Genomic DNA, 14,901 nt, shown 5'->3' on the forward strand with positions numbered 1-14,901 from the left:
TTCCTGCAGATTATTAACATAATCATCTCATTTCTATTATAGACGAATACCTAAGATGTCTCCCGACTTGACACTTTATGAAACAGGTAGTTAATTAATGTAGGGAAGGCAGCATTTAACCTGAAGCCTTCCCAGCAGGCATCTGGCAAGATGCAAAACGCAGGAAAAAAAAAATAAGAATGAGAATAAGAGTCGGATGAGTACCAGAGAGGCTAGAGCCCAAGTCTTGGAAATGGAAGTCAGAAAAAGGCAGGATAATGCCCTATTGAGGCCTTTCTGGGGCCTTGGCACTGTGGACTTACCAGCTCTTCATGGTTACTTGCTTTATCTTGGGTGTAGCCATACGGTGTGAGAATGAGCTGCCCGTAAGAGTGCATGGTCAGGAAACACAAGATGTTCTTCTTCCTGCTCTCTATAAAACTGGAGAGGGCTTTTGTTTCTGGTTCCGACACTGGTCCCGTCCCACAGAATATTAAATCTTCACAGTTCTTAGATGCACCAGTACCTGGAATGTAGTACAGAAAACCAGTAAGAAGACTTGTGTTTCCAGTTTAGGAAAGATCGAGGGCAAAGAGTCACCCTGGCTCAAGACATCTGTGGTGGATCAAGGCTCGCCCTTGGTTATCAAAGTTAGTCCTGGCTAAATGATGAACTTGGATAGACACAAAAGGATAATCTTTCAGGAATGAACACATAACGGTGGGAGGGTTGAAGTTACGAGTTGAAAACAAGCTCTAAGCCAGCCCTATGACTTAGTAGTTAAAGGAGCAAAATCTCACACGCCTCAAATTGTGTTCAAACACTGGCCTGAAGGCTGAAAAACACTCATGGTGCATATGCAAGCATACCCCAAATCCTGATAGGTTGGAGAAGTAGAGGAGAAGGGATTGTGACATGACGATGTCTGTTGGAGGATGCTTTCACCCTTTCCGCTCTCCCCCTCTGTCGAATGCACTCATCCTCTGGCAATTAAATAAAAAAAGAAGCAGCAGCAGCAAACTCCATGCTAGTTTGGCTCAGAAGGAGGATGTAAAAGGAAATAGCATTTTGTCAATCTTTCACTTCCACCTGTGGTGGACCCTGAAACAAATGAAACAGTGCTTGGGTTCTAGGTCAGCCTCTGAAGTTTTATTGGCCCAAGTCTCTCCTCAGTGTCTTAATGGCTTGAGTCTCTTTAGAGTTATTTTACATAAGTAGTCTGTCCTCCTCATTAAAAATAATAAGGATCATCAGTTGAACACCACTTAATATAGTGGACATGTGCTCAACCTTTCTTATGTAGCATCATGCTTAATCTTTAAAAAGAAGTACAGATATGGTGGTATTGGGACCAGCAGATGGGATAATGATTATGTTGCTGGACTCCCATGAAGTTGACAGTGGTTCGAGTCCCAGATCTGGCAGCTTAAAACTCATGCTGTTATCAGTTGAAGATATTTTGATCAACTGGACTGGATGTGAGAATGAGCTTGATCAACATTTCAATATTAATATATTGAAATGTTCACTTTGTAAACTAAATAATGTGATTGAATGTATATTAAAAAATAAAGTAATAATAATTATAAAATAAAACCTCATGCCAGCGCGTGTGTGTGTGTGTGTGTGTGTGTGTGTGTCTGTGTGTCCAAAACCCTAAGAAGAAAATGGAGGAGTAAGGATTGTAGTGTGGCCAACTCCCCCTACCTCAGAGGGTGATTCCTTGCTTTCTGTCTCTCTGTCTCTGTGGGGAGCACATGCACCCTATAGCAAAAATCTCTCTTAATAAAAAGGGGAGGGGAGCGGTAGGTGTTGTGGTGGTTAAAGACACTGGACTCCCATATGGCTGACCGCAGTTTGAGTCACAGACCTGGCAGCTTGCTTTCTCACTTTTTCTCTCTGTCTCTTTCTCTCTATCTCTCTCTGGTCAAATTAAAACAAATAATAATAAATAAAGTTAAATAAAAATAATTCTTTACAAAAAAGATAAGGTGGTATTACTATGATGCACATTTTACATAAGAGAAAACCAAAGCAGAGAAATGAAGCAATTTTTCTAGGACCATGCAGCTGCCAAGTCTGAGTATTAACCCTTGCCATCTGGCTAATAGCAATGCTCTTGACCATTTCTGCTTCTTTGCTTCCAATTCACTGAGCATATTGAAACTTGGAAACATGAAAATACCGTAAGGAGAAGAAAATGCCTCCTTTGTTTACTGTCCACCCCCCTGCTGTAAAATAATCTACAAGGATAAGTCTCCATTTCTTTCTTTTCTTTTCCAAAAATGTTATTTCCCTATTTATTTTTTAATTCATATATATATATACACACAAACACACACATATTTCTGTATGTATATTTGTTATACATATATTCATTTATATATACACACATACAGGTATATTTATATATATATATTATCATCATAGAGAACATGTTTTATATATAATATATATATATAATATGTGTATATTATATATAACATAATCCAGAATGATGGATTTCAAGTACTTTCACACTGGTCTAGGTCTCCTTTGCCCTTGGTTAGCCAACCTCTTTTGCAGAGAGTGCTGCACTGGAGTACTGATGGCTCTTACTATATAGATATCATCCCTTTAGAGGGAATAAAGCTGGCCAGGAAGCTCAGAAAGATGTACAAAATTAGCTATTTATTTTCCAATATTATGTCTTTAGTAATTTAATTCTTTCTTGGCTTCCCAGCTCTGCTTTCTCATTCATCAGTTTGTCTACTAAATATGTACTTACTACACCAGGATGCATTGAAATTTCTATTGAGATCCGTCCCAAAACACGTGCCATTATTATGGGATGAGCGGGATTTCCTCCAGAGACGATCCTGTAACAGAGGAACATAAGGATGTTGCCATTCTATGGTTTCATAAATCACAATGTCCGTGATGATAGGTGGTTCTCAAACAGGAAAAATGTTTCCTAGGATTATCTGGGAAAAGTTGCCTTTAACATTACAAAGTCTGTGTGCTTAATTTGAATCTTGCAGATGGACTAGCAACCCTCAATAATGGGAACATCTGTACAACCAAAAGCATACATATGTGTAAACAATCAAATAGGAGGAAGTAGTTTGGCCTTTTCTTCACAACCAGATTACCAGTGCCCATGAATGTGATCCGCTTAGTCAGAAAAAGCTTCAGAGTCATTTTTCAGGTCTGCCTGATACAGGATGAAAGAGAAATAGCTTGTCAGATGGCGGAAGGCTGCTCCAGGTGAATCAGAGATGGTCACTGCACATTTCTGGAAGCAGAAGACTGATGAATGAGATGGAGAAAAAGAGCTTTATAAACAAGTTCAGAGGGAGGAACCAGATTCACATGCTAGACCAGAAAGGCTGTTCCAGAGAAAGAAGCTCCATGGAGGGCCTTAGAGGGAGTGGCGGGGGAGAGAGAAGAATGAATACTCTCTAGAAACAGGGCCTCTTGTGTGTGGCATGATAGATAAGCTTTAGAAAGAATTTCAAAGAGAAAGCCATCTACTGCATTAGAAGGCTTGATGTGTGCCCGCCATGTGAATGATCACACTGAATACGTAGACCGATTTAGTATTTATACATCATTTATTCCCCTGATGCTTCCAGAGCAAATTTGAGGTGTTTACAGGATGGTATATGAATTTTATAGCAATAAAGTCCTAACTGGATGGCCGGCAATCACTAAATAGTAAGGAGATGGAGGGGGAGAGAAATTAAATCTGCATGGTAAATAGGGACTATATCAAAACCAACCAAAACAATTGTGCTGGATTTAATTCTAAAAAGGCTGTTGGTCATCTTAATCTTCCACTTGGCTTATATTGTTTGACAAAAAATGTTAGGCTAATTTTTTTTTCAATAATTGTTTCATTTTATTTATTATTATTTTTTCAAATTTGACCAGAGCAAGACAGAGACAGAGACAGAGAGGGAAAAAGTGAGAAAGCAAGCTACCAGGTCTGGGACTCAAACCATGATCAGCCATGTGGGAGTCCAGTGCCTTAACCAAAACACTACCTGCTAGTCCCAGTTAGACTAATTTTTACTCCAAGTGAGATTTTTTTTTCTTCACATGAGTACAAAATATTCATATAGCTGGAATGGCTGACATTGGAAAAATGAACCTAAGTCTATCTTTAATTCATGAACTCATTGCAGCACCAAGGTCAGAATACTCACAGTCGTCCAGGTATAGATATAACCATCTATGTTAAAGACCGGAAGCACATAGAAGTCCAGGTTCCTAAGGAACTTGCTTATCCTTGGATTCTCTTTATAGTTTTGTAGTATCTGGAAATTTAAGATAGGAATATTTGGAATAACCCTGGGAAGAGATCATTTCTTTCTTTTCTTTTCTTTTTTCTTCTTCTTTTTTGTTTTTCCCAGAAAGAAAGAGAGAGGGAAAGTGAGAAATCATCCCCTGGGGGAATGACCACACCACAGTCCCTTCTCCTCCAATCTCCTCTTGGAATTTTGGGCACACATGCTTTGCATGATTTTCAAGCTGCCAGATCCAGAATTTGAACCATGGAGTTGGCCATGGGGGAAGCCAGAGCCTTAGCCTCTACCTGCTGGTTCAAGGTCATTTCTCTCAACTATGAGAGGTGGGTGCACATTTCACCTCTACCCCCATCCCCTCAACCCCTCAGTAATCCTCTGAAGATTTACATAGTAGTTCTCATACATGAAAATCACTAGGAGGATCTGTTGAAACACAGATTGTTCACCTCTACCCCACTTGTAACCTCATCCCTCATTCCTGCCCTGCCCCTGTGAGTTTCTAAGTTTGAAATAGAGCCCAAGAATTTGTATTTCTAGCAAGTTCCCAGTTGATGTTGATGCTCTTGGTCTGGAGACCACACTCTGAGAACTACTTTTTGTGAGTTTTTTTTTTTTTTTTGGTCTGGGTTTCTGAAAAAACACTAAATATCTACCTTATTTATTTGCTAAATACTATTAGAAAAAGGCAGAGCCAGTATTCAAAGTCATCTCTAACTCCTAATATGCATCTTTTCTACATTTAGATGCATTTACCCTGCAATAAACATGACTTTGCATACACACTAGAAAGAGATCAGAATACTAACTCAAGTTTCAGTGAATCTTATTTCATTTCATTTGAGGTTCAGGATTAGCTCAGTAGAGTTGCATTCCTAATGTGAAAGAAGCATAGTTTCTACGGAGCAAAGAAGTAACAGGTATTTTATGGGGTAATGGGCCATCATGAGGAAGCAAAAGACACTTACTTCTTTAACAAACCACTGGCAAAAAGCTGGAGCAATCCATTCCCTGGCATGAATTCCACAATCCATCCAGATGATCTTCTTGGTGTTATTGGATGGTTGACTAATCTAGAAGGGACATTAGGTTGACTGATCTGGATGCTTCATTACCAAGCAATCACTTATTATCATCAGCCACTGTACAATGTTATCAAATTTTTTATTCCCCTGGACAGTCCTTTCTTACTCCACTCTGTGGTTTCAAGAAAGAGGCAAGAAGGCTGATGAAGACACCCACTAACATGACCCTTTCTTTGGTTACTTTTGTTCTGCCACTTGGTGTTCTAGTACCATGCACGGATACCCATGGTCCACACAAAGAATGTTCTTTCCTACACCCTAACTACAAATAAAGGCATAACCCTCAACCAAATAACAAGCTAAGAGGCTAAATCTGCACAAACCTTGTGAAACATTTCTCCACAGCTTTTACTCAGTGGTAAAGTGCACAAGAGGTAACGTTCGAGTCAAAGGTATTCAAAAACGAATCCCAATCTTCACTCGAACATCTTGAGATTGTGCACAGATCCAAATACAAAATCACCTGCAAGATTTATTAAATTTTTCTTCCCCTCAGAGCCTCCTCCACTCCCAGCCAGCCCTATCTTCTTTCCTCTCTCCCCATTTGTTACTCTTGCACATCAGTTTGACCTCACTCCAGCAAGAAAGATCCCTTCCTCTTTTAGAGCAGTGGGTAGGCAGCATTTAATCTAGGATGTTGTGGGTTCTTGTTGGTGGAGGGGAACTTTGGACACACTCATGTTTGCAACAGTTAAATCTGTTTTAGATTTGTAAATGACCTAGACCAGCACTGTTTGTTGAAAGCTTTGGGAGCTGAGCTGAAGAAGGCTCTCTCCCTTTGTGTGAGAAACTTATAAACTGAGATAAATATATAGCTGGATCTATTGTATTAAAGAACTTTCTCCTTTTAGCCTCATTTGTTTTCAAAACTGCCAAAACAATGGGTAATCCAACATTTACCTTAATTTTCTTTTCTAATTATTCTTTTGTAGTGCACATATATTAATAGGTTTATCTTTATTGTCTCTTCATTGTAGGCTCATTCTATTCTTTACAATATACCCAGGCAGAGAATGTTGACATGTCTTTTTGACTGACTCAACTCAGAGTCTGATGACCTATCACAAATCAGATGGGCAGGTGCTCCATGCCATATATATCAACCATTCACTCTCAGTTCCTGGGAAATTTCTATTTCAGAACAAAAAATTTATTTCATTTATTTTACATTTGTTCACTGAACATCATCACAGCATATAAAATGTGATTTTCCATCCAGAATACACTACATAGTGGCTTAATCATACATGTTATTGTCAACAAATAAATTTCCATTTCTTGTTTCATATATATAATTTTTTAAATTTCCTATTGATCATCCTCTGTCATTTCCCACCCTCCTTCCACATTGTCTCTGGTATCTACAGTTATTTTCTATTCCTTTTCCCCTCACATTTTGCTGATTCCCAAAATATCTTATCAAAATACTTTCAATCAAAAGTTCAGCTGATATACACACATCTGTGAACACATGTCTTATTTTAGGCATGACTCCACGAGTAGAATGAACACACTATAGAGTAGCACCTAGCTTAGGCCATATAGCTTACTGCAGTCCTTAAATAGGTATTATTATTATTATTTTAATATATTTTTTTAATTGCAAGAAAATCAGTTATAAAAAAAAGTTATAGCTTTAATAAACTGAAGTCAAAAAATGTTAAGAGTAATTTACTTAAGACTTAAGACCAGGAAACAGGGGTTAGAATTCTGTTCAAATAGTAGGGACATAAACTTATCGACACCTCAAAAGAAGACACCAATCCTCGAATCTTAGAAAAACACCGTAGAAGAAAATCAGTAATGTTTTAGTCACAAGTCATAAAATTCGATTCCACCAGTTCAGTCTCCTGTAATTAAACCTCTCTTCTGTTGTGGTCCAATCTTTCCATTCAAATTCTAGAAGATAATATTAAAGTGTACTTAGTTTTCCTGGTGTAGCACTCTATTCAGAATGTCTTGGAGAGCTGGCCTAAGGCTGGTAAATTCTTTCAGGTTTTGTTTATTTGAGACTGTTCTTGTCTTCTGTTCTTATGTGAAGGATAATCTTGCTAGGTATAGTATTCTTGGTTGAAATTGTTTTTCACTTAACACTTTGAATATATTTTCATGTTCTTTCCTTGCTTGCATTGTTTCCAATGAGAGGTCCGCTCTTAGCCTGATGGGATATCCTTTGTAAGTAACTGATGCTTCTCTCTTGCCAATTTTAGTATCTTGCCTTTGTCTGTGATTTTGGTCAATCTGGCTGTAATGTGTCTTGGAGAAGATCTTCTTGGATTCATTCTATTTGGGGTCCTTTGTATTTCTTGGGTCTAGGTCTTTGAATGCCTCTCTAGCTTTGGAAAGTTTTCTTCCAGGATTTCATGGAATAGATTACCAATGCTCTTATTAGTCTCTTCATCTTCTGGGATACCAATTATCCAGATATTTGGATGTTTAATGGTATCTACTATTTCTCAAATATTATTCTCATTTTGGGGAGTTATTTTCTCAGTCTTCATGGTGGATTTTTCTAGGCCAGCGATTCTGTCTTCTACATCTGAGATTTGATCTTCTGTATGATCTAGTCTGCTTTTAATATTTTCAAGGGAGGTTTTGATTTCCTATATTACAGCCTTCATCTCTAACAGTTCCATTTGATTCTTTTTTATGATGTGTATTTCCTCTTTCAGATTGTGCAAGAACATTTTCACTTCCTGGAACTCATCAGCTCTTTTCTCCTGCCTCTTCTGGAGTTCATTGTCTCTCTTCTCTTGCATCTGTTAGCTTTGTCTCTATGAATATTCTAAATTCTTTATCAGACATTTCCATGATTTCCATTGTACTGACTGTGAATTAAGAGGAGTTATTCTTTTCCCTTAGAGGAGAGGTATTTTCTTGTTTTCTCATATTTCTTGTGTCCCTGGGGTGATTTCTAGTCAGCTGATAGGTTATACATTTCTTCCTAATTTCTTGAAGTTCAAGATGAGCATTCAGAGGTGTGCAGGAGGAAGTGATCTACAATCTCTCTGTCATTCTGTTTTTCTCCCTTTGTACATCAGATTTGGTGGGAAGTGAGAAATATTCTGTCCCTAATAGTATTTGAATGTTTGGCTATGGTTCACTTAAATCTGTCTAGACATTCAGTGTGCAGAGGCTGAGCAGCAAAGTGATGAAGATAAAAGAAAAAGGAAAAGAAAATATAGGAAGAAGAAAAAAAAGAATAGACAATATAACTTTTTGCTTTTTCTTTTTAAAAAGGCAAAAAATGAAAACCACGTGGCATGCAAGGAAAGTAATTTTTCACAGCTCAAGTTCAATAAGCATCTCAGATCTGAGTTTCTGCCTCTCCTAAATAGGAAGGGAGGAAAGGCAAGAATTAGCAACATAAAGGAGGGACTGAGAGCCAAGAAAATACTTTACCTTAAAAATTTTTTTAAAAAATTAGAGAGAGACAGAGAGAAGAATAGAGAGGTCCTACCACTTTCATGGTTGGGTTCTGTAAGGTGAAGTCTCAGCAGAAAATCTTCAATAGTCAGTCTTATTCCTGAAAGTAATTTTTCACAGCTGAAGTTCAATAAGCATCTCAGAGGATCTGAGTTTCTACTTCTTCACTTTCTAGGTTGGGATCTGGAGGGTAAATCTTCAGTAGTCAGTCTTAATTCTGAAAGTCTTTTTTTATTTGTTTGTTTTAAGAGAGATTTTTACTATAGAGCACATGCACTCACTAGAGACAGAAAGTAATAAATCACTTCCTGGGGTGGTAGTCACACCACAATCCTTTCTCCTCCGTTTTCCTCTCAGGATTTTGAGTGGGCATGCACACATACCTCGCATGAGATTTTTTTTTTCACATTTTTAAATTTCATTTTCTTTTATACGTTCAACCCCATTATTTAGCTTACAAAATGAATATTTCAACAGGTGAACACTTCTCCCTAGTCCAGTTGATAAAAGTATAGAATATCTTTAATGGATAATATCACATTTCTTTGTCCCATTAATGGTTTGCCTCCCTATTTTTCTTCTAGATGTCCTTCCTCAGACCCTCCTCTTTCACACATTCTGTATCTGGTATTTACATCACATGAGTTTTAAGCTACTGGGTCAAGGACTTGAACTGCAGTTGACTACATGGGAGTTCAGGGACATAACCAATATGCCATTTGCTGGTCCCAACAATACATTTTTCATTTTTGTAGTTTTAGATGATGCTCACATTTTTATTGTTATTTTTAAATTAACACATTTATGTGAGAAGACAGTGGTCTAAAATAATGCTCTTTTCCTTCAGCAATTGTTCTTGAAGAGTGGTCCTGAACCAGCAAAATCTGATGTCTTAAACTCCTTAGAAATGCATTGTGGTTCTAAAACTTGAGTGTGCATTAGAATCACCTGGAGGATGGCTTGCTATCCCCCTCCCCAAGTGTCTGATTCATTAGACCTTTGTGAGACCCAAGAAAGAACCTTTGAAAAAAATTTGCTGGAAGGTGTGTGTGCTCTCCAGACACGCACACACACAGAAAGTGAGAGAGCATCCCCCCATGGGGGATAGTTACACTGCAGTCTTTTCTTCTCTATTTCTTCTTTCGGGATTTTGGGCACACATGCACACACACACACACACACACACACACATACACACACACCTGGCATGTTCTTCAAACCACCAATCCAGGACTCAAATCATTGGCCATGTGGGATCCACTATTTAACTACCACACCATCTCAGGTGATGCTGATGCTGGTCGTCCAAGGACCACCCTTTGAAAGCCACTGACTTGATGAAGAGGTTGTCCACTCTGGCTAAACATTAAGGTCACTAATGTCATTATGGTCATTACGGAAGCTTTCAAAGCATACCTGGTCCCATCCTTAAAAATTGCTGGTGCAGGGGGCCAGCAGATGACATAGTAGCTACATTGCTGGACTCCCACATGGTCGGCTGTGGTTCAAGTGCCAGACCTGGTGGCTTAAAACTCATGCTGAGTGCAAGTGCATGTGTGCCCAAGGGCCCGGGAGAGGAACAAAGGAGAAGGGATTATGGTGTGGCCATCCCACCTGACGAGTGATTTCTCACTTTCTATCTCTCTGTCTCTTTCTGTCTCTCTAGAGAGAGACACGCACCCTATAGCAAAAAAGTTCTCAAAAAAAAAAAGAAAAAATCACTGGTGCAGAACTGAGAGCCCAGAATCTGGTGGAAGCTAAGTCTGGCCTCCTAAGACTGCTAAGATTAATTTCCTGGCCCTGTGATAAAGTGACTACTTGGCCCTGAACTTTTTATCATGACTAATGCAAAAGGGGTCAGAGAACCTAGAGACTTGTTACCCCACTGTCTAGCAACTACCTGTGTGGCCTTGTACAAGTCACCTTGCTTCTCTGGGTTTTTGCTCTATTAAGCATAAAATGAAGAAACCAAAAACAAAGGTTGTCTGTGGTTTTTAAACATTTTTATGAAAAAAAGTTTTGTTTGTTTTTTCTTAACAAAAGAACGTTTTATAAAATGAAGAAGAAGAAAAAACACAACAACTGAAAATACATATAGAATGTGAACTGGCTCTAGTTGAAGCCTGAGTGGGCGATTGGATACTTCTGGGCCTTGCTTTTTGAAGTCATTTCCTCCTGGTCCCACCCAGCCAACCCAATTCTCTTTCCTCCTGTCCTTAATTATTCTACTCAGATGATTAAGGCACCAGCATCTATAAGTTTTATATTTTAAAATCCCAGTTTGGGGTAGAAAAGACTTTCTTCTCTGCCTTATTTTTTATTTATTTATTTATTTATTTATTTTATTTATTTATTTTTGCCATAGGGCATGTATGCTCACTGGAGAGAGACAGACACAGAGAGTGAAAGTGAGTAATCACCCTATAGAAGGGATGGACATGCCACGATCCCTTCTCCTCCATTCTCCTCTTGGGAATTTGGGCATACACACATATGCACCTGGTATGATTTTCAAGTCACCAGGTCCCAGACGCAAACCGTGGTTACCCATGTGGGAGTATAGTGCCTTAACCAGTATGCCACCTGCTGGCCTCTCCACCCTGCCTTTTAAAATATTTTTCTTCATTTGTGATTAGAGCCTCCCAGTAGTAAACACATACCCTCAAATTGGGAGGAAGAGGCTCTTCTCCCTGGTAAGGAAATTCTCAGTCTTCTCACTCACCTTCAAATAATACATGGTCCGGTTCTCATAGGTCGTTCCCAGGAGATGCTGTGTCACCACTTCCCTGTACTTCTCGCTTATCTGGCTCATCCACTGATAGATCTGAAACAGCCAGGGAAGACTGTGACTATCAACAGGAAGACCATTTGCTTGTCCCTGATTACGATTACTGTTTCTTTCACTGAGGCATTGAACTCTGTACTCTTCACTGTTGATTACAACAGCTGTGTGGTATGCAAAACAGGAAACTAAACCAATGTATTATTACCTCCGTACTTTCCCTTTAAAGGTCTACTCCATCATCAAATCTTAAGATATCCTGTCAAATTTTACAAATACGTTATTGAGAATTTACCATTTCAATAATCCATCAATGACACTTCAAGGACATTGGAAAACAACACATTCTTCAAATGACCACCTAATAGCTTTCATTTCTGGCACATAATCATGACAGAAATGTTCAGATTGTACTTATCTTATGGGATTTCCCATTTTTATGGATCCCAAAAATATTCTTTGCTAATATCTATGCTTCCAAGATTAGAACAGACCTGGGGTATGCCAACAGAAGTTTATGATTTAAGCCTAATAATTATTTTCATTCAACTGCAATAGGCTTGAATAGATTGAATTGATTACTTACAAGTCTTACACTATGCTTAGAGTCTAACACTAGGTCTGTAAGTCCCTAACTTGAGGTTCCATAGAGTGAATGCAGTTAGAGAATTTACAAACATAAGACATAGTGACAGTCAACAGCCTGTCACAAGATACCTCTCATATTCAATTTCTATGTAGTAGAAATCACTGAATGACAACAAGGAAGAGTTACAGTGAATAATAATAGCTAATTGGGGATAACAAATATTCCATCTGAAAAATTTTGTATCTCAATTGACACTGAATGTAGAATATCTGTAGATAAAATGCAATTTAATAACAGTAATAATACTTACGTGGGAGTATTTTCAATGTCTATTAACTGAAAAGCGTAACTGTGTATCCCATGGGTATTGTATGTGCATCTGGAATGGGACTACATCAGATACAGATGCCATCAGTCTTGGAAGAGCTACAAATAGCAGCAAGAAGCAGCAGTGGCAGCTATTACTTATTTACTGCTCTGTGAGTAGTAGTATAGTTTATTTCATTTATCCTCACAATAATGCTGTGAGATAGGTACAGCTATCACAGATGAGAAAACTGAGGATCAAACAGGTTAAGTGTCTTGTTCAAAGTCACACAACTGGCAAGTAGCGAAGCCAGATGTGAGCTTGTCTCTGAGACCAGTCCACAAGATTTCTATGGGCCATGTTGGACTTCATTCAGAATTATAGAACCTATAGTATTTTTAGGTAATTGTTGCAGAGAAAAAAAAGTCTTGAAAATGCTGAGACAATAAATTGGCTAAGGCTATGTGGAGGGCAACTTGTGCATTTACATCAGAATTTTAGATGTATATATCCTTTAATTCAGAGATCTATTTTTAGAAATGTATACCTCAAAAACAGTATTGCATAATGTCAAACATACATATGCATATTAATATATTTTTACGATATCTAGTTTTGGAGACCAACAAATTTATCTTAGTAGCAATACAAATGTCTCTTTGAAAAGAAAGATTTCCCTCTTCAGTATTGCCTGTGCCCCTGCATCCCACAAGAGATACTACGTTGTCAGTAAATATGTTTCAGTCAGAAGGCTTCTCCACCCATGTCTCACACTCACATGGACATCTGCTCTGCCCTACTGAGACCTGCTAATGACTTGATAAAACTCAGGGTTAGTTCTGCTTCAAGTTCACATTAGCAAAATTGCTCATTGAAATGATCTTTTTCTCCTTTTTCTTTTTCTTACTAATTTATCTTTTCATTTCATATAGCCAGGTTTTGGAATTTCAATGGCAGTGGAGGGAGGAGTGTTTAGAAATCACTTGAACTCAGTGCATAAGCAAATCTTATTTTTTGGCACAAGCAGATTTTACCCCCACATTCTCAAGTCCAAGGGTAACAATTACGATTACCAATAGCCTTTCTCCAATGTGTCTTTTTTTTTTCTTTTCTTTTTTTGGAGAGGTTTTCGCTATAGGACACATGCGCTCGCCAGAAAGACAGAGACAGACAGAGAGACAGAAAGTGAGAAATAACTCCCCAGGAGGGATGGCCATGCCGCAATCCCTTCTCCTCCATTCTCCTCTCGGGATCTTGGGCATGCACGCACACGCGCTCAGTATGAGTTTAAGCCACCAGGTCCAAGACTTGAACCGTGGTTGACTATATGGGAATCCAGTGACCTAGCCATTAAGCTAACTGCTGGTCCCCCTCCAATGTGTCTTTACTCACCTCCTCCATGGGGTGATATTGGTCATAGGAATAGTTTTCCAGGTTCCTCCATGGACCCACTGTCTTGTCCAAAACCTCTTGTCTGTGTTGTGCTAAGGATCTACAAATGGGAAAAGTGATATAAAAAGCAGTGAAGAAAATGGGATATCCCAAAAGTCAGAAGATTGATGAAAAGATAACAGGAAGCAGAGGATGTGGAGGACAAAAGCCCACGTTGAAGTCTTGACTGTGACTGTGATTGTGATGTACTGATTTGGAGACCTTGGGCAACCATTGAGCCTCTATGAGCTGCAGCTTCTTCATTTGAAGGGGGAATATAATCTTTCCAAACTTTCAGGGAAGCTAGAGTAATTTTTAAAAATGTCCTACATAAATCTTTTCAAATTCTAAAAGCAATGGGCCAACTGCGTGGCCTGGTGAAGGCAGCTAGAGCTCACATGGATGATTAGGCAGTTTGAGTCCCTGATCTGTCAGCTTGAGAAACATGCGGGGTACATGTGTGTGAGTGTCCAAAACCCCAAAAGAAAGGAGAAATGGGGGATAAGGGATTGTGGCATGACCAATCCCCTTGAGGAGTGTTTTCTCCCCTCCAATTCTCCCTGCCTCTGTCTAACAATGCGTGAACCCTCTAGCCAAAAACAAAACAAACAAACAAACAAAACTGTAAAAGACATAGTAGCTAAGATTTATTGAACTGAAACTTAAAAGACATGCACTGCTTTAAGCAAGTTAAATCTCATTTACTTCTCTCTAAAATTCTGATAGGTATCCTTATCTCCATTTTAGAGATTAAGAAATGGAATCACAGAGAAAGTGTTATAGGATTTAAACCCTGACAGTATGATTGAAAAGTTTGCAATATTAACCATAGTATTGCATAGAATAGGGAGAACTAAGGGTTTTTTTTTTTTTTTTGAGAAGTTTTTAGGGGGCGTGCGCTCACCAGAGAGACAGAGAGACAGAAAGCGAGAAATCCCCCCCCCCCCCCCGGGCAGGGGGATGGCCACATCACAATCTCTTCTCCTCCATTCTGCTCTCGGGATCTTGGGCACACA

General features: G+C 38.8%; 1 protein-coding gene across 1 annotated transcript in view; it reads right to left on the reverse strand.

Annotated features, from left to right (window-relative positions):
- CPO (carboxypeptidase O) overlaps positions 1-14,901 on the reverse strand; it is a 94,845-nt gene that overhangs the window by 8,262 nt on the left and 71,682 nt on the right. The window contains exons 3-8 of the mRNA XM_006142464.2: positions 13,847-13,946; positions 11,499-11,600; positions 5,234-5,338; positions 4,167-4,277; positions 2,747-2,837; positions 303-505 (exon numbers count right to left, since the gene is read on the reverse strand). Of these exons, the coding sequence (XP_006142526.1) occupies positions 303-505; positions 2,747-2,837; positions 4,167-4,277; positions 5,234-5,338; positions 11,499-11,600; positions 13,847-13,946 (712 nt within the window). The remainder of the gene's footprint in view (positions 1-302; positions 506-2,746; positions 2,838-4,166; positions 4,278-5,233; positions 5,339-11,498; positions 11,601-13,846; positions 13,947-14,901) is intronic.

Source organism: Tupaia chinensis, unplaced genomic scaffold, assembly GCF_000334495.1.
Source record: "Tupaia chinensis unplaced genomic scaffold, TupChi_1.0 Scaffold000076_1, whole genome shotgun sequence".
In the NCBI taxonomy this organism is placed as follows: Eukaryota; Metazoa; Chordata; class Mammalia; order Scandentia; family Tupaiidae; genus Tupaia; species Tupaia belangeri.